At 36.5% G+C, this 23,783-nt stretch overlaps 5 protein-coding genes across 9 annotated transcripts; 3 read left to right on the top strand and 2 right to left on the bottom strand.

Annotated features, from left to right (window-relative positions):
• Nucleotides 1–1,769: 1,769 nt before the first annotated feature.
• On the top strand, nt 1,770–13,663 carry LOC122572705 (E3 ubiquitin-protein ligase HUWE1-like). Its single transcript, XM_043738031.1, has 3 exons — nt 1,770–1,912; nt 9,218–10,162; nt 10,696–13,663. Exons 2-3 carry the CDS (start codon nt 9,329–9,331, stop codon nt 11,146–11,148), a joined length of 1,287 nt encoding a protein of 428 aa, XP_043593966.1. The 5' UTR covers nt 1,770–1,912; nt 9,218–9,328; the 3' UTR covers nt 11,149–13,663.
• Nucleotides 13,664–13,709: 46 nt separating this feature from the next.
• LOC122572709 (rRNA methyltransferase 2, mitochondrial) lies at nt 13,710–14,744 on the bottom strand. Its single transcript, XM_043738037.1, has one exon. The coding sequence runs from the start codon at nt 14,535–14,537 to the stop codon at nt 13,782–13,784; it is 756 nt and encodes a 251-aa protein (XP_043593972.1). The 5' UTR covers nt 14,538–14,744; the 3' UTR covers nt 13,710–13,781.
• A 69-nt stretch (nt 14,745–14,813) lies between these two features.
• LOC122572706 (WD repeat domain phosphoinositide-interacting protein 3) lies at nt 14,814–17,945 on the top strand. 3 transcript variants are annotated; one of them, XR_006318533.1, is made up of 8 exons: nt 14,814–15,003; nt 15,725–15,898; nt 15,979–16,236; nt 16,311–16,512; nt 16,591–16,814; nt 16,904–17,028; nt 17,108–17,148; nt 17,241–17,945. XR_006318533.1 is itself a non-coding variant. In XM_043738033.1 (8 exons), exons 2-7 carry the CDS (start codon nt 15,726–15,728, stop codon nt 17,008–17,010), a joined length of 900 nt encoding a protein of 299 aa, XP_043593968.1. In that variant the 5' UTR covers nt 14,864–15,003; nt 15,725; the 3' UTR covers nt 17,011–17,028; nt 17,108–17,945. The 3 variants fall into 3 exon arrangements, 2 of the variants coding, with proteins under 2 accessions (XP_043593967.1, XP_043593968.1); XM_043738033.1 differs by having other exon boundaries at nt 14,864–15,003; nt 15,725–15,739; nt 15,804–15,898; nt 17,108–17,945; XM_043738032.1 differs by having other exon boundaries at nt 17,108–17,945.
• Nucleotides 17,946–18,356: 411 nt separating this feature from the next.
• Nucleotides 18,357–21,202, bottom strand: LOC122572710. 3 transcript variants are annotated; one of them, XM_043738040.1, is made up of 6 exons: nt 21,070–21,202; nt 20,116–20,231; nt 19,840–20,014; nt 19,627–19,712; nt 19,423–19,558; nt 18,357–18,933 (listed from the first exon to the last, which is right to left on the bottom strand). In XM_043738040.1, the coding sequence occupies exons 2-6, from the start codon at nt 20,194–20,196 to the stop codon at nt 18,743–18,745; spliced, it is 669 nt and encodes a 222-aa protein (XP_043593975.1). In that variant the 5' UTR covers nt 20,197–20,231; nt 21,070–21,202; the 3' UTR covers nt 18,357–18,742. The 3 variants fall into 3 exon arrangements, with proteins under 3 accessions (XP_043593975.1, XP_043593974.1, XP_043593973.1); XM_043738039.1 differs by having other exon boundaries at nt 20,116–20,206; nt 20,929–21,192; XM_043738038.1 differs by having other exon boundaries at nt 20,929–21,190.
• A 120-nt stretch (nt 21,203–21,322) lies between these two features.
• On the top strand, nt 21,323–23,717 carry LOC122572708 (UPF0193 protein EVG1-like). Its single transcript, XM_043738036.1, is given in 6 exon segments — nt 21,323–21,457; nt 22,080–22,187; nt 22,466–22,588; nt 22,591–22,758; nt 22,930–23,073; nt 23,140–23,717. Coding segments are annotated over 5 exon segments (753 nt in total). The 5' UTR covers nt 21,323–21,457; nt 22,080–22,090; the 3' UTR covers nt 23,361–23,717.
• Nucleotides 23,718–23,783: the final 66 nt, after the last annotated feature.

The following is a 23,783-nucleotide window of genomic DNA, read 5'->3' as shown; positions in this document are numbered from 1 at the left end:
ACTTACAAGAAATCGACACGAGCGTTATCTTCTACATCGGAGATCATTATCGATTCACATCCTTCGCTTAAAATTACCATAATACTAAGAAGAACCGTAAGAAAGATCATTATACAGGTAAATGAATTCGCGCGATCAATGACAATTAGGTTTCGCAATTTCTACACCGGAGCTACAGGATTCACTGAAATCACGTGTCCTTTCGAACACTTCGTGGTAAAAAGTTATTTAAGGAGAGGTCAGACTGTCATGAATCATTGTAGATTCGAGAGGCATGACATGTTGGCCTCGTGAGGAACGAAAGTTCACGAAGACACAGCACCGTCTGCATTGCTCATCTCGAGGCCGTTTAATCCCTCGCGGCCTCTCTCGACCGATATCAATTCTTATTCGATGTCATTTGCTTTAAAACAATATGCCATGCAGCGACTGAACCAACTTTGCATTTGGAATACAGTTCATCATCGTTGTTTCAATCGGCAAACGTTCGCTTAACGAATACCAACTAGAATTTAGTTGGAATAAATGGCGTTCGTATTTGTATCAAATTTTGATCGTATGCTAAATTTGTATAACGTCGACGCGTCGATCTTGTAGATAAGGAAAGAAACGAATATCGCACACGATACCGGGCGATACTCGTACGTCGTAAATGATAGAAAATTCCGAAACAATTAGACCAGAGAAATTAGCTCGAAAAGCGAACCACGCCTTTTTGATTTATTTGAACCGGTTTGGCTACCGTTTGTATAGCTTTTATAAACGAAACGAAACAGTATTAGAGGTGATACTACGAAGCATAAATCGCTACGTTTAATATCCGCGATTAATATCGAACTACGAACATATGTATAAGTTTTAATTGGCGCGATTAAAATTCTCGATCGATCGGAGGAAAAAGACACTGCAACGTAAAAATCATTCTAATTTATGATCGTGATGCGAAGAAAAGTGCATAAGACCATATCTAATATCGGTAAACGCACTTCTCATGCATATTTTACCGTTTCTACCCTCGTGTTTGCTCAAACAACAAAATGAACGCTCTGGCTACGCTTCGAAAATTGGAAATTTCGTCGAACACGCTGAATTCTCCGGGGATCGCCATTCGATTGTTATTCGACGATGATTAACGCATCTAGATTCCGGAGCACGTAAATGTTAGTTCCATCGATTCTACCGCCCGACGTAAAATAAATATACTTCGCTTCTCCTAAGTATATACGAATTACTGAGAGACTTTAAACAGATAAATTTCGATATTTGTTCGTACCTATCTCTCGAGTTCTACCAGCTCCGATGAAAAAATTTAACCGCCACCATACATTTTACTATTTATTAATCGACGTTTGAGTAACGAAAGGAATTGTAATGCTTTGTCGTTGAAACGACGCTATATTATTCTACAAATAAATCGCGCGTACTGTCTGCGATTGGTCAAGTCGAACTTGAAAATTCAAAACTCCGTTTGACTTGTTAGAATTACTTGTTAAATTAATTCGATGCTTTTAGATGTCTTCTCATTTCGACGTATATCGATAGAAATTGGAAAATTCTCTTTGAAATACGATAACGTGATATCACAGAATGAGTAATATCGTATAATTGAAACGTACGAGGATCTTTTAAGGATTCAAGAGTTCATAAAACATGTTGCGATTTTTACAGCTTTTTAATGTATTTATAACGAGTTGAATTTTTGTTTGCAGTTTCGTACACACGAGGTATAGCTTGTGCAATTTAACGGTCTACCAAATGGATTGGAAAACTTATGCACCGTCATCAACTCGAATAATTACCTGCCGTTGATTAAGTTCCGGTAATTTCGTCGATCGGTGTGTTCCACGCGCGTGTTCTTCGTTAATGATTTAACGAGCCACGGAGAAAGTTTATAAAGCGGAAACCTGATTCGGTACGAAATTAGGAAAACATATTTGATACATGGAACGTAATATTCCGCGACTAATTGCTTTACAAATGTATGCTAATTAAACCATATTAACCGTAAGAAATATCCACGCACAGTAATTGTAAATGTAAACACAGGAATAAATCTCAAGATTGGTCATTTTTCACTTTTACTTTTACATCTTACGTCATTTGTAATAAATAACGAAGTTGTTCGTTAAAAATATTCAACGGCTCGTTGCGATACGTTGCAACGTGGAAAAAGAATTATACAACTTTTCCATCTTCTGCCTTTTCTTCGATCCTCGAATAATTAATCACGCGTGCTAGATTTTCAAGCTCGACAGCTAACAAATATTCGCTCTTGCGATATTCGGTCTTGCAAAGGGATAATCATAACGTGCGACGCATTCCTTAAGCTAATTACAATTCTCCGAAAACAACGCTTAGATACGATGAATTACCCGAATGACGGAAAGATCGATTAGTCTCCACTTTCACCGAAAGAAAATTTCAACATTTCCCCGAAAATTCTCGTAGAAAATCGAGAAGCGTATCAGGCGATATCCGTACGTATCATCAAGATATTAGTCATCTCTTTTCAGTTACGTAACGATTCTTCAAACTTGACCAATAACTTGGAACGAATAACCGATGAGTATTAGAAGTCACGAACGACCCAAACAGGTTTGCTAAACGACTAAAGAACGAATGGAAACTTCCGATTTCGACAAGCGCTACATAAACAAAAATTACCCGTACGAAGTTTTCGTCCGTTGAAAAACGATTCAGTGAATTTTGCCAATAATTCGGAGTGAATAGCAAACGCGGTTATCTGCAGGCACGCTAGACGGAGCGAATAAAACGAGAATTCGTTGGACAACGCAACGTCCCGAACCGGTTGCAAGTGCAAACGAGCGCGCACCGATAACGTTATCGGAACCCGTTGCATTGTCAATCGCGCGGTTCAAAGAATCACCAATTTGGAGTAGCGATATCGTTATCTCGCGCGAAGAGAGTTCTCGATATCCAGACGATTGTACAAAGCAATGAAAACAGGGGAGTTAAGCCATTGACAAACACGGCTGGATAGTAATGGACCTCGCCAGATCTCCGCCAAGAAAGAAACCGCTACCGGTTATCGAGCACATTTACATTCATCGTGTAGAAAGTGCACGCGATCACCGACTTTCCTCGTTCGGGAACGCGGACAGGCGTCGGATAGAAATTTCTGCCGGGCGATTACGCAACGGAAGCTGCGGCCTCTTCCGGGGATTTGGTGCAGCGTAGCGTGAACTGCGATCACGAGTCGCCGACGGATAACGTTCGGAATTTGCCAACGTTTGGGGAGAACAGGTTCTTCGATTGCGTCGGAAATTGCGATTGACGAGTTCCGATGGAAATTAATAATATGGAAATTATCGTCGAGAATGTGAATCTTTGTGGTCGTTCGTTTGCTCGTTGGTCGTTAGGTCGGCGTAGACGGAATTGAGAAATTACTGATTTCCAAGCGTCCATGATCCTATTCGAAGGAGCGGTAATTTTGAAAATTGCAAACGCGGTTTCATAACTTGGCTATCTTATCGCGATAACAGGTAACAGGGGAAGTCGTTTGTCGGATTTTCGTAATCCAGAGGAAAAATGCCAGCGTGTGGAAGAAGCAAGTTTAACAACCCTTCAGAAAGCCCGAATTAAAATTCTTCGTTCGTAACACGCGACACAACATTCGTTACAATGAAATGAATAAAATGGTACAGCGATCGTCGCATCTCTCGCAATTTCAACTTCCATTTAGACTTTCGCCGCACGCGTTCTAGCCGCATACCAATAAATTATCGATAAAAATCAAGCCTCGTTCGAACGATCGTTTACGCCCAAGCAACAACCATTCGACGCGGACCAAAAAGAGATGTCCATTCGTTTCGTGAATATTAAATCAACCATCGTGAAATCCGTACGTATGCGCACTTTGCGGTAAAAGGTAACAAAGCAAGCGGTCAACAGGTTCATAACGTCGAATCGAAAGACACGTATCGATGAGTTTGAAACCACAATCGGATTGCTCGAGTTATCGAAATTCCAGCAACTTGATCCTCGGCGATCGAGAATTTTGTAACAGCGTACATCGCAACAACGAACGTTTATGGTATTGGAAATATTCAGAAGTTAATTAAGAGCGAAACCGATGTCAATGACTCGTATAAAAACAATCTTAAATTCAAGTAATTCGACTAGAGGTTTTATTCGAACGGAAAAAAGATAATTTCGATGCTTGGTTTCTTTTCTTTTTTTCTTTTTTTCTCGGTGGGATCTGATCGTGCTGCTCATTCCTATGAGGCTGGTTTCTCCTTTATTTATAGTATCTTCCATTTCCACGAGTCATCGTGTTCGCTAAGGTTCCGCTGGCTGACGATCGCGTAAAGTTGTCTCCTTCCGACCGGATACTCCCTTCCGATCGTAAAGCTTCCAAGTGTAACACGCGACGAGGGAACGCGTTCGTCCTACGGGTTTCTTACTCGATTCGCGGCCCTTTTTTCCCCGCACCGTTTGTCGAAATAATGGGGAAACGATCGTCTTTGTGCTTGTAAACAGGGCATCTCGAATCTTCGAATACCTTTGCGTCTTGTGTAATTGACTGAAAAGAAGAACGATAGAAAAAGCAAAGTAAGAGAAGCAAGCGCCAAAGGAACTTTGCGAATAGATCGCGGATTGTTTATGTAAATTCGTATGAAATCCTGACCGCTTAAATCTCCTACAAATACGCAAACACTTTTCAAGTAATTCGAAAATCTGTAAATAATTCGAAAAAGAAAAATAATGCCGAATGAAATACGAAACGTCGATAAAACAAATCTATAAATAATTTGTTATTTTAGCTTTCGATTCCTCGCTTACTATTACGGATGAGATGAGTCATTTCAACAAATACTATAGGAAAAATATCGTAGACAATTTCGATGGATTGTTCCAACAAAAGCTAGTTAATGTATTTTTAGATGGAAAGTTTTAAACGAAATGTAATCGATATAGCAAACTGTAAAAGTTTTTACGTCGATTTACCACAAAATTGTTTGTTAGATAAGATACACTAGTAACGCCTTAAAGCATCAAATCCTTCCAATTTAACGTTCCAAATATTAGAACCTCCTTGATAGCTGTTTTCGGAATAAATCGTTTACAACTGCCTGAGTAATTCTATCTAAATATTATAATCTTTTCGATAATTCCTCTCGAAACAAGTCGTTTAGAATTGAACGAACGAGCGAAAGGAAAATTCATGCAAGAAAATTCGTCTGGCCAAGGAGTCAGGTAGAGATGGAAAATGCTATTGTATGGAAACAATGGGCTGGCCCACGAAACGCCGGCGAAATCTTGGTATTTTTAAAAAAAGCTGTTTTCATTCTCTCGACGATAACGTTGCACGAGTAAACGTTTCACCGAGCATACGTAGGTCACGCGACTTTTCTGCAAAATATACAAACCGCGTGCGTAAACTATACAATCGCAATCGTCTGGAACAATATCATCGTTTGCGAGCCGATTTGTTTGAGTACGCGGAAATCGAACGGGAGTTCGCATAATTTACGACGTTATTTTCGGTTTCGCGTGACTCATTCGAAGTTACAAAAACCTGATCCGACGGGAACGTGGCTTGGAATTCGACCGAGAGATACTCGGTGGAACTCAAATCTCTTCGCTTTCGTCCATCATTAATCGGTGTTATAATTATTAACGTAAAACCAAAAGAAAAATCTACTTGTTTATCGAAAGTAGAGAATTCGTGCGTCACCAGATCAGGACTAAATAGAGGAAATTTCCATCATTATAGCGCACTTAGTCCCTTAATAGCCCTTAATAGAGTTCGTTCACACGCGTCTTTAGATAACCGTGTGCAAGAATGTGAAACATACTTGAGAGTATCTTCGAACAAGAATTCCTACGCGCTCTCAGCTTCGTTTTATCATCGGACGCTACTGTTTTATGCCGCTACCCCGAGTCACCGTGATAACGATTGTTACCGATGTCTCACGTTGGAAGCATTCGTATTCCACTTGCCGGTTCTCGCTTCCCTGGTCTATTTATTTGTCTTTCGACTTGATCTTCGACCCCTTGAAACGAGTTGGCACAGGGAAAGAACGGAATCACGTAGTTGTCGAACTTGATGCTCGATTCGAGTCGCGTTCCTTTGAAAGAATATCATAGAATATCCTAAAGTAACGCAAGTCGGGCTAAAGTATCTCGCGATATTCTACGATATCGCAGAATATTTCAAATAAACTGCTCGTATACGTACGAAACTTGCAATTTCGATGGTTTTGCTATAACGACGAGAGTCGCGTGTCTCTTTAATCAAAAGCAGAATTAACGCGATTCGGCAATTAAGATCGAGAACTCGGGTGGATCCCTTTGTCTAGTAAGGCGAGGGGAAAGATATTTGGGAAAAGTGCGACGAATTAAAAACATGACCATTTACGCTTCGCTTTCTATTGGATTCTATTTATCGACGATCGTTGATTCTCGATCGATGATATATCTCTGTGAACACGGTGAAGCAGGATACTCGAGACTCGTAAACGAGAAAGCGAAATGGTCCTAGACCATTTTAGATCAAATGGCATCAAGACACGTATATACTTGCAGGGAATTATAACAATTCGTAGACGGAGCCGCAAAGTATTTTACGATACAAATCGAATTTAATGATCCAGAGAATTCGGAGGAACGAAATTAAATCGAATAGACGATAAGTGTTTTCACCGCGTAAACAACGGACCGTAACCTCGAACGTCTCGCAACGAAGTCACTGTATTCGTGGATTACAAGGGAAAATGTAGGTTCCTTGCGTAATCTGACCTTTGATTCGACTTTGCTATAACGCCTTGTTTCAATGCAACTTTCATTATGCAGAAAGGTCATAAGACAAGAGAACGTACACGTGTATATACGAATCGTAGGAGATCGTAACGTAACAATGCAAAGTGTTAATTATAGATTTTTCATCGTGCGATATTCTTATCATTCGTACTTATTGTCGGAGAATTCATCCACTGGAAAATTATTCCCCGTTTCTCAGACACATAATAATTCATACATTTTTCCTGGAAATCGTCGTACAATCGGTTGACACGTTACAGAACAAACGGTGTACTCGATATGATATCATCGTGTCTATAAAGATCAAGGATATCTTGTGCGCGTTATCGATATGAGAGCCAAAAGAATATTAAAAACCAGTACGAATATTTGCATAAAAATATTTTTACCGGTGCCGCGAAGTAATTGTTTCCTAGCAACGTTTCTTGCTCTCTCAACGTTATTCTGCGTGGTAACGAGGCAAAGTAGTTTCTTAAGTTCACGCGTAACAAAATACCAAAACGCCAATGGTTAAAACGTTTTATTACAAATAAGATAGTTGAAACGACCACCCTAATTCTAATCTCTGCGATACCACGATACTTCTCCAACGTATCAAACAACCATCAAAATGTCATCTCGATCATATCCTAATGTCGATAGAACCGAGTGGAATAACGAAAATGAAAGTACAGCTATATAACATTTCGTTCGAATCGTGAAGTTCGAAACAGCTGTATCATTTCTTCATCTCGATATCTTTCTGCCGGTTCTCGTCTCTAGAACGCGTCCAACAATCGCACGCGTCGACGTTGCCTTTATCACGCCTCGAGATCGATATTTAACTCGATAGAATAAGAAGAAGGAAAGTACGCAACAGGAATATCCATTGTAGCGTTTCGTTCGAATCGCGAAACCTTGTCTCTCCGCTCTGATATCTTTTTTCCCATGAGCACGTTGCGCGTATCGAGGACGTAACGGCGTACAGCAGCAAACGCAGTTTCTATCGTACCTTAAGATCGATAGTTTCACTCGATAGAACAACGAAAACGAAAGTAATAGAACACAAAAACAAGTTGGAGGAGAAGGGGGAAGAAATTGATCGATCATCCGTGGCATGGAATTTTATTTCGATCACGCAATCCAACGGCGCCATCCCACGTTCCTCCTCTTGTTCGCTGTTCAAGGTATCGAGGATGCCTGACACGTTCGTGAATCCGAATCTCGTGTTTGTACGGCCTATTCACGGCGTAGACATAATCGTGGCGTGGCTGCATAACGGTAAAAACAGATCGGCGTGCATTCACTTTTCCCCGTTGCGAGCGGAGTGCAGTTTCTATCGCATATACCAGACGAAGACTGCTACGGGCATGCAATACCTTTTAAAACTGACGAGTCATCGATCCACCCAGTCACCGTGTACAAATAACTCTAATGGAATTACCCTTTCCTTTCGGTGTTTCGTTTCGAGATCGGAGCCGATCCGCATCTGCCGTGATCCGCTCTCCCTATTCGAGATCGAATCGCAGAGTTCAATGAAATCAACGATCGCCACCGAATATCAACTTGATCACCGGAGTCTACCTTGTGGAAAGTACATTCTGATTAACCCTTTCGCTACAAGTATAGACACGTATATGCGTATTATAACATGTACATGCGTATACGCAGCAGTGAAGTATCGATATACGTATGTGCGTGAATTACTGTCCATAAATCACAGGGCACTTGTTAATCTTAAACATAAATTTTCAGGGAACAGGTTTCTAATAAAATCTTGGAAACAGCATAATTCAGTTTTCCTTATGGCACACGCCGTAACTTTCTTTCCATAAATTTCATTCGTTCGAACGAGATTTTAATTAGTGTCCGATTGAACGAACTTCTACCTGTTAAATCCACTTATCTAAACGTGGGAAATTATAGATAGTAGAGAGAATCGATGCACTCTTATCTCATATTACATTTACTCGTGTCGCAAAGTTCGTACGAACGCTTGAAAGAAATTTGAAAGAAAATCTGTACCGTTTTTTTAGACATTCCAAGATTCATTATCGTAGAATAAAATCTCGTGCCAATTAAAAACCGTTCGCTAGAATTCCAAGCAGTAATTGGTACCTTGTAATTCGTTAAATAAGTCTGCGAAACGTATAGATGCCATTTAAACGAGCGGTGTCTATTAATGTTGAAAAGTAGGCTAACATAGAGGCTGAAGATGATTCAATGCTCGAGTGAAAGCTCTGACAACCGAAGTTGAATGCAAACCTTGTGACACGATATACCTGCGTAATTTCTTGCTCCGTTCTAATTGCTCACAGAATTTTTAACGTAACTCGATATATTGCGTTTCCGAAAATATATTTCTTCTTTTATACAAACATACGTATAATATGGTCTTACGTTACAATTATCCGTTTTCTTTGTTATTACGTAATTTTCAATTTCTTATTTGCAGACGATTCCGGTGTGTCAAGGTTCGAGGGGAAGGTGACGAGCAGGTTTCAGACGAGAATCTTCAAGATACCTCGAACGAATCCGGCAAGAAACCTCGTCGACAGAAACGAACATGCTTGTGATAAACCAGCGTCAAAGGCATCCTTGTTGGAGGATGCTGCTCGCCATCGTCATTTTATCCGGCCTCATTAGGTATTGCGAACCAATGTCCACGAAGAGGCTAACAGACTCGTCTCCATCGTCGTTACCCACGTTATCGAGAAGTTCCGGTGAATCCAGGTCACAGAATCTTGGCTCGCCGAGTGATCTAGCCTGGCAAGCTTGGCTCCTTCTGGGCTCGCAAACAGGGGGACACTCTAGCTTGGATTCCGCCAGTTTTCTTAAACGAATCACGCCTAAGAGCGTATTCATCGCTCCAGAACTACCAGCTTGTCCCGATGGATATCGAGCGGACACGATGGGCAGATGCGTGAAAAGAGTGATCATCAATCCTCAGGCTCACATCGGTTTCCTTTTGCAACAATTGAACAGCAGATACAGTAACCAAGCTGGTGGTTCCGAAGTGTCGTCTAATAATAAAAAAAAGTCCAGTGGCCCGCTGCAGTTGAACATCCCGTTGTTTTCCGACACGGACACCAAATCGGTTCCGGTAGACCACGAGGAAACCAGAGGAGACCACTCGATAAACATACCGATCGTGGTTCCTTCGAGAGAGGATGTGCGAGTAGAGGAGATAGAAGAGGAAGTGGAGGAAGTGAAGGAGGTAGAAAAAGCAAAGGATTTAATAGAAACGAAGAACGTAGAAGAAGCGACGGACGTAATAGAAGTGAAGAGCGTGAAAGAAGCGAAGGACGTAATAGAAGTGAAGAGCGTAAAAGAAGCGAAGGACGTAATAGAAATGAAGAAGAACATAGAAGACATGGAAGACGTAGAAGAACCGAAGGAGGTAATAAAACGAAGCGAACCTTTTTTACTCGTAAGAGTGGTATTTATAAATGGATCAAGTTCTCTCGATCAAAATGAGCGCAAACAATGTCGTTCAAAGCGTTGGACACTGTGTCCCGTTCTACCATGTATCGCTAGAATTTTAGTAAGGTACGAGCTAGATGAGACCGCGTTTAGACTCATTTTCATTGAAAGAATCTTACTTGTTCGTTCGTAATATGATCATCAACGTATTATAATAACAAGTACGATAGAACATATTTTACTTGACGCTGGTAGCGAACGTGTTAAAAATTCTGTGTCGATTGTATCGCACTTGCAGGTATAATTATTGTTGAAACTTAAATACCTTGAATATCCTCTGTTCTTTGAACATCCTTGCTAGAGTTATTCTTGCTTTATCGAACAAAAAAAAAACCTGATCCAAGCCACTATTATCCCAAGCTTCGAATAACGAACCTTAACGGTCAAAGTAACTTTATCCAATACTTGGTCGAATTAAAATTTTACCAATCTCTATTTATGTTGTATCAGACGCTGAGCACCAGCGAAGGAAACGAGGAGGAGGAAGAGGAAGAGGAAGAGGAAGAGGAGAACGAACCCAGTGTCACCCCTGGGAACACCACTATTTCTGACGAGCCTTCAGAAAACGAGGAGGACGATCACAGTACCACGTCTACGCTCGACACGATAGTTCCCGTAGCGGAGTTCGTAGACGATACGAACGACACGAATTTCTCCGGCGTGATCGACTATAAGATCCCGATCGATCTTCCCGCGCCGTTGAATACATCCAACGTAAGAGCAACGAACGCTAGCGACGATCAAGAATTGTGGGGCGAAGAGTCGCAACTTTTGAACTCGACCGAAGTGTCACCGATGTTAATTCTTCTTTCATCGACGACGACGACGATGTCACCGAATTCGATAGCACCTGAGATAGAACTAGAACTGGCCAACAGTACTCGGAGGACTGTTCAATTGTAGTATCGTTCTCCGTTTATTAGATCTTTTTCTTTTCTTTTAACTCAACTTCCTCTCGTGGAGGAACTACGATCGATGATACCTGACCCTACTACCGGGGTCACAAGCATCTTCTTCGTGAGTTCGTGAACCTAAATCCCGGCATGTGTGTACGACATTGCGTATAAACTACACGTAGTAACGCTATATATGTAACGTTATCGTAATTCATAATTCGACTGTACGAAAGCAAATTGCTGGATTTACCTTAGGACGCTATTTTCTTGTCGCTGAATATCGCACGTGAAATTATTCTTCAGTATTTTATCCTTCGCCTGTTTCTTATCGTTTCTCATTTATTCCTTATACGAAAAACGCAAGATCGATTGATTTGCGATTACTTCTCTTATCATCGTCACATCAACAAGTTTTAAAGAAGACGGTCTTCTGACAATCGAGCTATGATCCGTGATCCATCAATTGTATATACAAGTTTTCCTTTCTGAGTTCAACTCAGTGTCTGAGACATCGACACTTTGTGGCCTGAGACATGTTCGACGTTTTACCAATTAATTTATTATAATAACTTATTTTTAAGATATGTTTTTAATTTTTGACTATAATTTCACAGTTTCATCGTCAACAACACATCTGCGCTGATGTGTTTCTATTAAATTAAGTTGTGCGTGCATGGATGTAATATATAGTATTAGTATCAAAATATAAAAAAAAGAATGTTTTACAAAGAACAACATAGAAGGGTTAAATAGGATCTATGGATCTTCGCAAAGAATCAATCAAAATCTTACCACGTTTTCATAATACTGAAATTCATATATGGAAGCGTGCTTGTAATAATAATATGACATAGTAAGAACGCGCATTTGTATACTCGTATAATTACAAATTACGACATTTTCTATCGAATCACGAAAAGATCATTTTCGAAAATACCCCTCTACTATGTATATGTATATGCACCGGAATCTGAGTTCACCAACTCACGGAGAACATGCTTGTGACCCCGGTATATCGAATCAGACTGATTTTAGCGGTATTTGCTTTATTTATAGAACATTTATAGAACAGAGAAATCATGAATCCCTCTGTCACGAATAAATCTCTCGAAAGAGGTGCGCGTTAATCTGCTCGGCAGCGACCAAGTATTGTCCATACAGCTTCATCATGTGCGTCATCGTGTCTGCTCTTGTACGGAGAAACATAAACTGTTGCGATCGTACTTTCTTTCTTGAAATTTGTTGTTTTTTTTTTCTTTTTATACCTTTAAAAAAAGGCAGAGAGAAATAGAGAGAGAGAGAGAGAGGGAGTGAAGAAGAGAATTGTAGAACACGTGCTTTAGAATTTTGATATAGAACATAAAGAAAAGATATTATGATGTAAAAAGAAAAAAGAGTCTCGATCTTCTTTTGACACAAATCTTTTTAGAATTTGTTTAGTTCAGGTGTATACGCAGGACTATTTCTTTTAGGATATTACAATTGAAAAAAATTAATGAAAATAATTTTATGTATAAATTAGTGACAGTTTCATTATGAAAACGTATCTACTAGCAATGTGACATTTTCCTATAAGAATATTAATAAATAAGTAAAAAATTCGTTTCGCTTAAGAAACTTCAATATTTATTATTTTCTTTCAATTTAATTTTTAGATTCCAAATTGCAATTGCACGTATCAACCAACATCAAATGTACTGATATTTATTTAATTTTCATCAAGATACGATTGACCATTAACTAAAGGAGATCATCATATTAAATTCTATGAAGAACAATGAACACTTACATCTGCAAAAATCGCAACACTCTATGTCTCTCCAGTGTAATTGAGTCGAAGCTTACACCTACATTGTATAGCGAAAATACGTATCTATGTAGTATGAATGTTTCGGTATGCGATTTGATCATTGTTCTATGCAAGCGCAGCGCTCCGAAAATAATGCTCGGAACAGTGTAAATCGAAATCACCTCGTCGTTCAGCTTTACGACTGTTGTTGCGATAATTCTTTTCCACTATTTACACGTACGATAACTTTTTTGTACGAGAATACGCGGTAGAATGCATGCAATTACGGAACAAAAAATTCTTATTATCAGTATCAGAATCCATCAGATACCATTCGAATTTTCGACGAAATGAAATTATATCTAATTACGTGTGATTATCACGTAGGTACGAAGCGAAAGTTACGAATCTGACATCGCGGCCAGTAAATCTTTTTTACTGCTCTACGTATGCTTCGATGTGGTGTGTAATCTCTCTTTCTCATCTATTTGAATGTTGGTTCGTGTACATATTAATTTTATTAAGAGAAATTGTATATACAATGCATAATTAAGAAGCGTCATCGGCGTTTTAAATGTGTATTAATTGTAACTGTATAAAAATATTATTGTATTATTTATAGCTAAATATATCGATGTATATTACACATTGTCGTGTCGTCTCGTGTAGGAGTCGTTAGATCGCAGAATGGAAGAACTTATAAAGATCATTCGATGTTGGTCCTGTACCAAAATATCATGCTTTGTTATTATTTACAACCTTCCAGGCATGATAAGCGATTATGTTAGAAATCATTTTATTCATTAAGCATTTTTTATTGTACATAACTTAATTGTTAAAGAAACTGCATGTTACGTTGTATTACTGGATGTACTTTTTATTCCTTTGAATCCTCTAGCTATGAAAAACTTCTCTGTAGACTCATCTCTCGTTGCCTCCGGTCTTAGGGATTTTACATGTTTATAAAATTTTACCAAATCTTTCTCAAATTGTTGAGACTTTCCACCGTCCCATATTTTACAGACAAATGTTCCATTTTTTTCACTAATTTGTAAAGCAAATTTCAGAGCAATATATGCGAGTTGTATTATGATCTCATGATCCAAGTCTCTTATGCCAGACGCATTTGGTGCCATATCTGATAAAACTACATTAGGTTTTTTACCATTTAAATGTTTTAGAAGTAGATTTTGAGATGCTGGATCGGTAAAGTCCATGCCACTCAATAATGTTGCACCTTCGATCGGATATATAGGTTGCTTGTCTATTCCAAAAACAGTTCCAACATCACCATCTTCCTTAGCATTTGCATTTGTTGCTTTAATAGCAACTTGTGTCCAACTGCCAGGAGCAGCTCCACAATCAATTACGATATGCCCTGGCTGCAATATTTTAAATTTATCATTGATTTCTAATAATTTGTATGCGCTTCTACATCTATAATTTTCTTTTCGAGCCATCTCCACGTAAGGATCTTTTAACTGTCTTGTAAGCCATAATTGCGAGCTATGCTTCTTCCCTTTTAAATCTTTTGGTACTTCTCGAAATAATGTAGTACAACTATGCAAGTCCCTTAATATCAAAAGATTACGACAAAAACACTTCATGATATAACCTAACTAAATGCTGGCAATGTTAGAAAAAGCTTCATATGCAAAACATATATACACAAATGAATCGTCTTCTTATTTTTTATAATTCAGTTACTATTCGATCATTCATTACACAAAATTACTCATACGAATTAAACATCGTCTAAATAATATTGTAACACTTAATGTGGTCGAATATAATATCTTGTATAGCTACAAGTTGTGAACTATGATTTGACTCAAGCACGTATCAGCTGATTAATACAAATGAATACGCATGCGTAGAGATTCTATGATGGTGACGGAACTCCGTAGTTACAAAAAGTATCTCATGTGCTTGCCGGCGAAGATGTGATAGAATTCCACGGGTAATGATCGTTTGAACGAATGTTGCGATTAAAAAAGTGATTTACAATGAACCTAACCACAGGGAATCCTCACGGGAACGGTTTGCTTTACGCTGGTTTCAATCAGGATCAAGGTACGTGACCGAGTGTGCTACATTTGACAGCCCAGCCATGTACTGTCAAATTTATTTTTTTACTCCTAACCTTTGCATCTAACACCTGTCGAATAAATTTATCATAATTTCACTTTTCTATACGATTAGTATCAATTTAACCTGAAAAAGTATGTTTCCATCGAACTCTGTTTGCTTAAAATGGCTAAAATAAAGGAATTTATTATCACTTTCTTCTTTTTAACCTCATTCGTGTACAATCATTCCAAATTTTTAATAATAACTTTGCATTGAACATATTTTATAAAGCTATTTATAAATCATTCGTATGACCCATTATGTTTTAATTATTTAAATTTCTTTTTCAATTATATTATTAGAATTTCCTTTTAATTGTTTATAATGAATTGTTTTAAAACTCATTGGTTTTATTTGAATTATTAGAAAATCTATTTTTATATTTCATTTCTATCTCTCTTATACGTTTCTCACTTCTTTACATATATCGTATAATCGTACGATGTGATATTATTCCATAAAGAGTTCCATGATAATCATTCAACTGTGGTGGTTTATCTTCTTAGCGTTCTATGTGTCAAATAAGGAATATATATATATATACACAATATATATTGAATACCATATTGTGATTTTAAAGGGAAAAGACCGTGTAATGTAACTGTGTAATGTAAGAGAATAGATAACAATATCTTAATTGTTTGTATAATCTTTCCATTTGCAGGATGTTTCGCTTGTGGTATGGAAAATGGCTTCAGAGTATATAATTGTGATCCTTTAAAAGAAAAAGTACGTCATTTCAGTGATGGAGGCCTTGGTTACGTGGAAATGCTATTTAGATGTAACTATTTAGCATTAGTTGGTAGTGGAGCAAAACCTATGTATCCAACAAATAAAGGTAACATATTTTATATATTTTCTCTATTTTAAAATAAATAAACCGGATTATTTGTGATTTATTTTATATAAAATTTACAGTTATGATATGGGACGACCTTAAAAAATCACCAGCAATTACTTTAGAGTTCAATGCTCCTGTAAGGGGTGTTAAATTAAGAAGAGATAGGATAGTAGTAATTTTAGAAGGAGTTATAAAAGTATATACATTTACGCAAAATCCTCAGCAACTTCATGTGTTTGAGACTAATCCAAATCCCAGAGGTCTATGTGTCTTATGCCCAAATAGTAGTAATTCCTTGCTTGCTTTTCCTGGTAGAAAAAATGGACACGTTCAAGGTAAATTTTAAGCAAGAAATTTTGGTCTTCTACATTCTTTAAATTTATAAAATAACTTGTTTTCACTATTACAGTGATAGATTTGGCTAATACGGAGAAGCAGCCATTAAATATTGAAGCGCATGAAACACCTTTATCATGTATAGCTTTAAACTTACAAGGTACTAGACTAGCTACAGCTTCAGAAAAAGGAACCTTAATAAGAGTATTCGAAACACAGACTGGAAATATGATTAACGAATTAAGAAGGGGAGCTAATCATGCAAATATTTATTGGTGATTAAAACGAAATATTTTATGAACAGTTATATATTACTAAAGTAATATTAATCATCCAAATTTATATTATTATAGCATTAATTTCAACCATGATTCAACTTGGTTATGTGTAGCAAGTGACCATGGAACTGTACACGTTTTTGCTGTAGAAGATCAAAAATTAAATCGTCAATCTAGTTTAGCATCTGCTACCTTCCTGCCAAAATACTTTAGTTCCAGCTGGAGCTTTTGTAAATTTCAAGTTCCAGGTGGTCCACAATGTATGTGTGCATTTGGAACTGATAACAATAGTATTATAGGTCAGTATTATAAAGTAATATATTCAGAAATATACATATATAGCATGGTAATGATTTCTTACATAACAATGGTCTCCTTGTTGTTGCAGTAATATGCGCAGACGGTAGTTATTATAAATTTGTGTTTAACAATAAAGGTGAATGTACGAAAGATTTTTATGCACAGTTCCTCGAATTAACAGATGACAAAATGTGATTGGAAAATAAGGAAGAGGTAAACTAGACACTGATTGGTATATACTGATTATGAAGTGATTAAATAAAAGTATATATCTTTAACATTATGTTTTCAGTATTCATTGGATGAGATCACATGGGATAGTTGATATGGAAAGTGAGTACTGTGTTGTTATTTGAAGTCGTATTATATGGTAGAGGACCAAATGAAAAGTACTATTATTTGTTGGTGTTATGTCCACTGTGCAGAACTGTGCTAACTATACGATATAAAAAGAACTTTAAGGAGCGCTAGAAGGCCTATTTCTGAGATGTTTACTTATGGAACTATACGTTCTTAGATGTTACACGCAAAGAGAAGAACTCAATGCTTATGAGTTTTGCTTAATGTGTCAGTGTAAAAAGTAATTTTTTTACACATAAATTAAACAATCTTTTAACTATCGCTGATGCAAATATATAAGGAATATCATTCTGAAAATAATTCAATAATTTTTGGTTCATTATGCTCAGCAATTAAATCATACGTATTTTTTTATATTTATTTTATAAAATTACAAATGTCTCATTAAACGTAACAGAAAATATATGATGTTCAAATATATTCCGTATTTTCCGTATTTTGTGTCATAAATGTTGACGAATTAATGTAAAACTATGAAATTTGGCTACTTATCGATCGTATTCGACAATTAACCAAATAAAAAAATGAGACGTGTATAACGTAATCGAGTTTTATAACCTTTATTTTTATTTTTATCGTTTCATACATTTAATATACATATACACAAGAAATAACTACATTCAGTTATTATTATTGAAATATTACCACAAAATGTGAAGTTTGTAGTTTCACAAAGAAGTTGGGATCGAATATAAAATAAAAATGATCATGAGACGAAACGCTGTATTTGTTTATAATAAAATATAAATAATATTGATCAGTTGCAAGCATGTATTTTATTTCTTTTTTTTTTGTAATATATATATGTATATATTATGTGAAATTTGATGGAAAGTCTTACGCAATATTAGTAATTAAAATTCAGTCTTACAGAAAGAGAATACACGTTGCTAAACCAAAGCTTTTTAACCTAGAGTCGTTGTTAAATTGAAAAAATTTTACAATTTGTCATGGTATCGGGTTTGAAATGAAAAAAAATATATATATATAATATATATATTATATTACGATATATGCGTCATCGCATTTCGATATGCAGTTTAGATTTACATTAGGAATATTGTAATTATTCATCTCTGTGCGTTGTTTGAAATTTCAAGATATCATTAAAAAACAACGCGAAGCTCTTAACAATTAATCATAACATATGAACAATAACACGTATAATAATACGAAGCAGGCTTTTTGTACTGCAGATTTATTTTGAGCTTTTGTAAAATGGAACATCTCCATCGTATTATGTATAGAAATAAGATGCACAGTGTTTTTCTAACATAAATTTACCGCACCTTTCTCATTCGTCTTTCTTTCCTTTTGTTCAATTATCGTCAAAGACGAAACACGTTGACATTTGACTAGATTGCAAAATTTTACAGATGACAAGATTGAATCCGTAGGCCTTGTTGGCAGACCGAGGGTGATCTTAAAATTTGTTTAAAAAACACTGTCATTTGAAAGGTACTTCCCAATAACGAGAGCTCTTGCCATCGAACGCGACCTTTCTCATTCATTGTAACGAATAAATCCGACTTTCTGTCGCTATCTCTATATCTTTGTTTAATAATCTTTAAACCTCGAAAGGTTTATTCGCGTCCGCCTTAACGGCTTTCGATTTTTTCACGACTGGAACTACAGGCTTTTTCTTCACGCCATGAAGAACGTGGGTCAGTCCTTTCTTAGTCTCGAGACTCTTGTAAGCGCTGTACACGACGAGCCACACGTAAGAATTACTGATTGCGACGAGTAGAACGATTATGCCTGGAAAAGAAACAACTTTCGATAACGATATAAATCAGAAATTTCCGAAATGGTAGAAACTTTTGGTCGACGATAGATATATCATGAATATACTAAATTGGTGCATATGAAATTTCGTCTTTCAAGAGTTTGAAATTAACAAGTGGACGCATATCCTAAAGTCTATAGGAAATAATAAAATAAATAATTTCGCCGTATCGCTTATATATAATTCTTATACATCCAATCTTGCACTTATTTCATTATCATTTCGTTAGATATTTAAACGAACTATTCCAGAACAAAGAAAGTATAAAAGCAGCGTTCGAATAATTTTATAACCTAAAGTTGACAGTTCATACGAACACAGAATATTGAGATTAGGTAATTGATAGAAAGATTACATACATACAATTGCGTAGAAGTTATTTTAAAGGTTTCATACGCACCGATATAACAATTTAGTATTTGTTATAATAATTTGCTCGCTTCGTTCGTTTATCAACTTACGTTCACAAATATCAGCATTGCCTCCGAGCGTAGCAATAAACGGGCAGCCTTGTTCTACCACGAACACAGAAATTGTCAACGCCGATATTATCGTCATCATGACCACCAACCAGGGCGCCATGAAGTGGCGATTGTTCTACCGAAAGAAACAACTTGTCTTACCACGAAATTATTCTCGAGAATGACTACGTAAACTGTAATTACCGCCAGCACACCGTACAACAGCAGGATAGTGGAAATAAAATGTATCACTGTGATCACCAAACCGCAGTATATCGAGTACACCGTTTCTAAACACGTGTAAAAGATTCTTAAAATTGATGTATAATGAGCAAATACTAGAGATAAACAGTTAAATGAATAATTAGGCGAAATATTATAGAATATAAAATATTTGTAAGATTATATTGTAAGCACCAGTTGCATTATGGTGCGCCATATCCATTTTCTTAGTATTTAGATGATTAGACGATATATCTTCTAAGGCCTCTCTCTCGAGAGCGTCCTCTGTGTCCCTTACCACCATTTCTTGAATTCCCATCGTGTGTACTAGTGCCAGCACGAAAAATGTCATATTGAATCCTGATATAAGCTGTGTTAAAAAAATGAAGTAATTTAATATAATTTAATGCATGCTAATTTCTTCTGTGTTTCTTACACAGTGGTAATAATTAAATGATAGATCATATTTACCAATTGAAATACTGCTATTAACACTGTACCTTCTTCCAGGTTAAAATAATGCACGAAATTCTTTAACAGTCCCACCTTCATTTTGCCTATTCTTTTTAACAGAACAATTATTATTCCTGAAAACATATAAGAAATAATAAAAATTTACATCCAACAATTGAAGCGATTCCTGTGATAAAGAGACAACTCCACTTTCCACAAATTTGAGTACGTTTAAAGAAATCAGCACACAATCGATTACAATCAAATCATTATTTGGAACGTGCCATCAATTCATAGTCAACTAATATTCGTAGCAATAAATTCGTGTACTTTTGACTGTGAAATCTATACCTCTCTTTCTCTTCCAATGAATACAATTTAAATATTGGAGCTGCCTTCTATCGTTGAAAATCTTCCAATCTTTATCAGATCCAAGCATCAATGAAGGAAAACAAAAATAGAAACATCGTCCAAAATTTATATACCGATTTGTGTACCGTGTGATGAAAAATTCGGCAAAGTCTCCAATTATCAAACGGAGCATCAAATATATCGACCATCATACAAAATATAAAAGTTCGCTACAATGATCGCAGCAGTTCTTTGAATTAATATTCTAAATAAAAAAGCGCAACCCTCGGAGGTTACAAACAAGGTAACTATTATGTACCGTGGTGTTCGTGGTGTACATACAACGATAACAATAATACAAAAATAAAGAGGAAACAGAAAGAGGAAGTATGAGGCTGAATCGAGAATGCAGTCGCGCTCCAGGTTGAAGATTCGTCGCTTTCGAATGGAAAGCGAGTGACGCGATATGTCGTTACTCACCTCGCGGAAAAAGGAGCACGGAATATCACTGAAACGTAGTTCACAATGAGAATCAATAACTTTCACTGTCTCTCACTTGGACGAAAGCGAAAGATGCGATTGTCAAATGAAATGGAATCACATGAAGAATAGAGAACTTGCCATGAAAATATGTTGCTCCAGTTTTGGTAGCCTCTTTAAGAGGCTATCGAGAGCGAACGATAATTCAGAGGGATGCCCGTTTGTGTGCGTTCGACGCACAAAGCGCGAGTTTACCTCGTCCAAGGGGTTGAAACGTAACCCCTAGCGGTAGATTAAACGACATGCGCACCACACACCGATCCACTGCCGCATCCTTCAAGATGCATCCGTTCTCAATTGATCATTGATTGCTAGTTCCGCAAAATGATTAATTCTCCACCCGATAGATCCGAGTTATTCGAAACCTTGTTTTGAGTTTTGTTGATCCGCGACTAAAATTGAAAGTGTTTTAAATGGGGTATGGTTTACTGGGGTTTGTGGTATGGTTTATTATTGATTTACTGATTGTGTGGGTTTTCTGTGCAAATAGATATTAATATATACATATATATTGCCCTTCATACAGAATAGATAAATTGATGTTAGATGTGGAGGATGTTTACTTTTTACCCAAATACAAATTAGTTGGACATCTGTATTTTATTCTATATATTTATATATATTATATTATATGTATTATATTATATATATGATACTTTGAAACAATCGTATTTTAACAAATTATTGTGCCTTAACTTTTGTTTCGTCGCGTACAGTATTTTAATTTCGATAAATCCCTTTGCGTTGCATACGGTACAATTCCTATTATCGAGAGGCAATGTGATTGTTTTAAAATATCCATAAACGCTTCAATTTCGTTTAAATCGTCTATAATTTCATTACTACGTTGAAACGAATGCCATATGATTGTTTTATTGTCAACGTGTATCGTGGAAGTTTGAATCACAGTTCGAAAGTTGGTTCGATCGAGATTGAATCATTTTCAAAGTAGTCATAGAAACGCGACACGGACGCGGCCCTCCATACTCGTATCGTGGTTGTCTTTTGAACATAGCACGAATTGTGACAGTTCGTTCGTAGCTTTTAAACTATGTTAACGCGCTGATAGCCTCGATATACGATCTTTCCAGGAGGTTAAAAAATGGATCGAAAATACCAGAGAGTGGAGATGGGGGTGGGTGCGTTTCATCACCCACCGAGAGCAAAATACAGCGAGGAAACGAAGAATTTGATCAAACGTAAGCAAATTCAGCGAAAATTTAATCCAAGAGATTTTAAATTCCTTACTTAAAATAATTTTTGTATTTCACTTTTCTTGTATTTATATCGAATTGGAAATACGATAGTGTTGCAACAAACAGGAACCCATTAAATATTTTCTTATTGTTTAATGGAATCATTAATGTCTTCGCAGGAACACACTAATAGGTTTAACTCTTCTCTTATAAAGTACTTAATATTGATTTACGTTACTTTTCTTGTCGAAATGAACATTTTGATAAATCTGTGATCTTAGTTCTAATGGAAGAATCCAAAGTGAGTATGATGAAAAGAAAATCTATCGAAGAAGCGATTAACAAAGGTGAATGCTTGCCAGCTGCTGTGGAAAGATCGGAAACAGGATCGAATAAGCATAATTTAGGATATCAGGTAAAATTGATAAGTTAAAATTAACGGGGAACAAGAAAATGAAATTGATAAAATCTATGTAGGTTTTAATGCCTACCGTTTGGAAGAAACGATCGCAAGATACGATTATTAAAAGCGGCGCGTATGAGAGGGAACAATATAGAAGAACGTCTCCTTTACGTAAGTTTATATCGGTCTTTTACATAATGTACAAATATTTATTGTAATAATAAAATAATTATTTGCATCAAATAAGATTAGAAGTTAATAGTTTCCTGATCTGAGACCAAGTTTTGTAATAGATTTTTATCTAAATTTACGTGTATTTATTTTCTCATTATTAACATCCAGGTAATACAGAAAAGCAAAAGCGTCATTTGGCATGCATGATGGCGTATGGAAAGGACATGCCAGAAACTCCTCGTGGCCCAAGGATTCTTCATAAAGCGAGACGAGAACCACACTTTCCTGATACCAGTGATCCCATCGATGATTGTATATAACTAAAATAGATAGCTATATTATGTTCTTGTTCTAATATACTTTTCCTTATTTTTTTAGTGGTTCGTGGAATTCAAGAAAGAATGGAGTTTTTAAGCGACATGGAATGTCTTGGAATGGGGAAAAAATATCGTCTTACAATACAACAAGAAATAGCGCATAAATTACGATTGATCGAATCTGTAGACAAGCAGAGATCGAAGGAAATTCGAAAAGAGATCAGAGAACTCGAAAGACCATTGCCAAAACCATTTCCTTTAGGACAGCTAGATGACAATTAATAATTTTTATAATTCACGACCTTTTACACTTAACCAATTTATATTTTTTATAAAGTTTACAGAACATATATTATACAGTATTTTAGATAAACCAAGCGATAGGTATAATAAAATAACAAAACGTCAATAATACTACTACTACTATTATTCTACTTATATAAAACTGTCGGAGGACAAGCGATTCGTATAAATAGAATTCACATTTTTTGTTCATATAATGGACAGTATGTTCATATAATTAGATACTGACTAAAATTTTAATTAAATAAATGGAATTTTACGATGTTTTTACACAAGTTTTTCATATTTCGATAATTTACAATTTCAATTTATATGTATAGACGTACATACTCGATACACAATATTTATATACGACAATGTAATAATAACGGCATAATAAATACAATTTATGCATATAACATA

Source organism: Bombus pyrosoma, linkage group LG11 (assembly GCF_014825855.1).
Source record: "Bombus pyrosoma isolate SC7728 linkage group LG11, ASM1482585v1, whole genome shotgun sequence".
In the NCBI taxonomy this organism is placed as follows: Eukaryota; Metazoa; Arthropoda; class Insecta; order Hymenoptera; family Apidae; genus Bombus; species Bombus pyrosoma.
The sequence above is the reverse complement of the archived record's forward strand: the minus strand, read 5'-3'. Positions and strand labels throughout refer to the sequence as shown.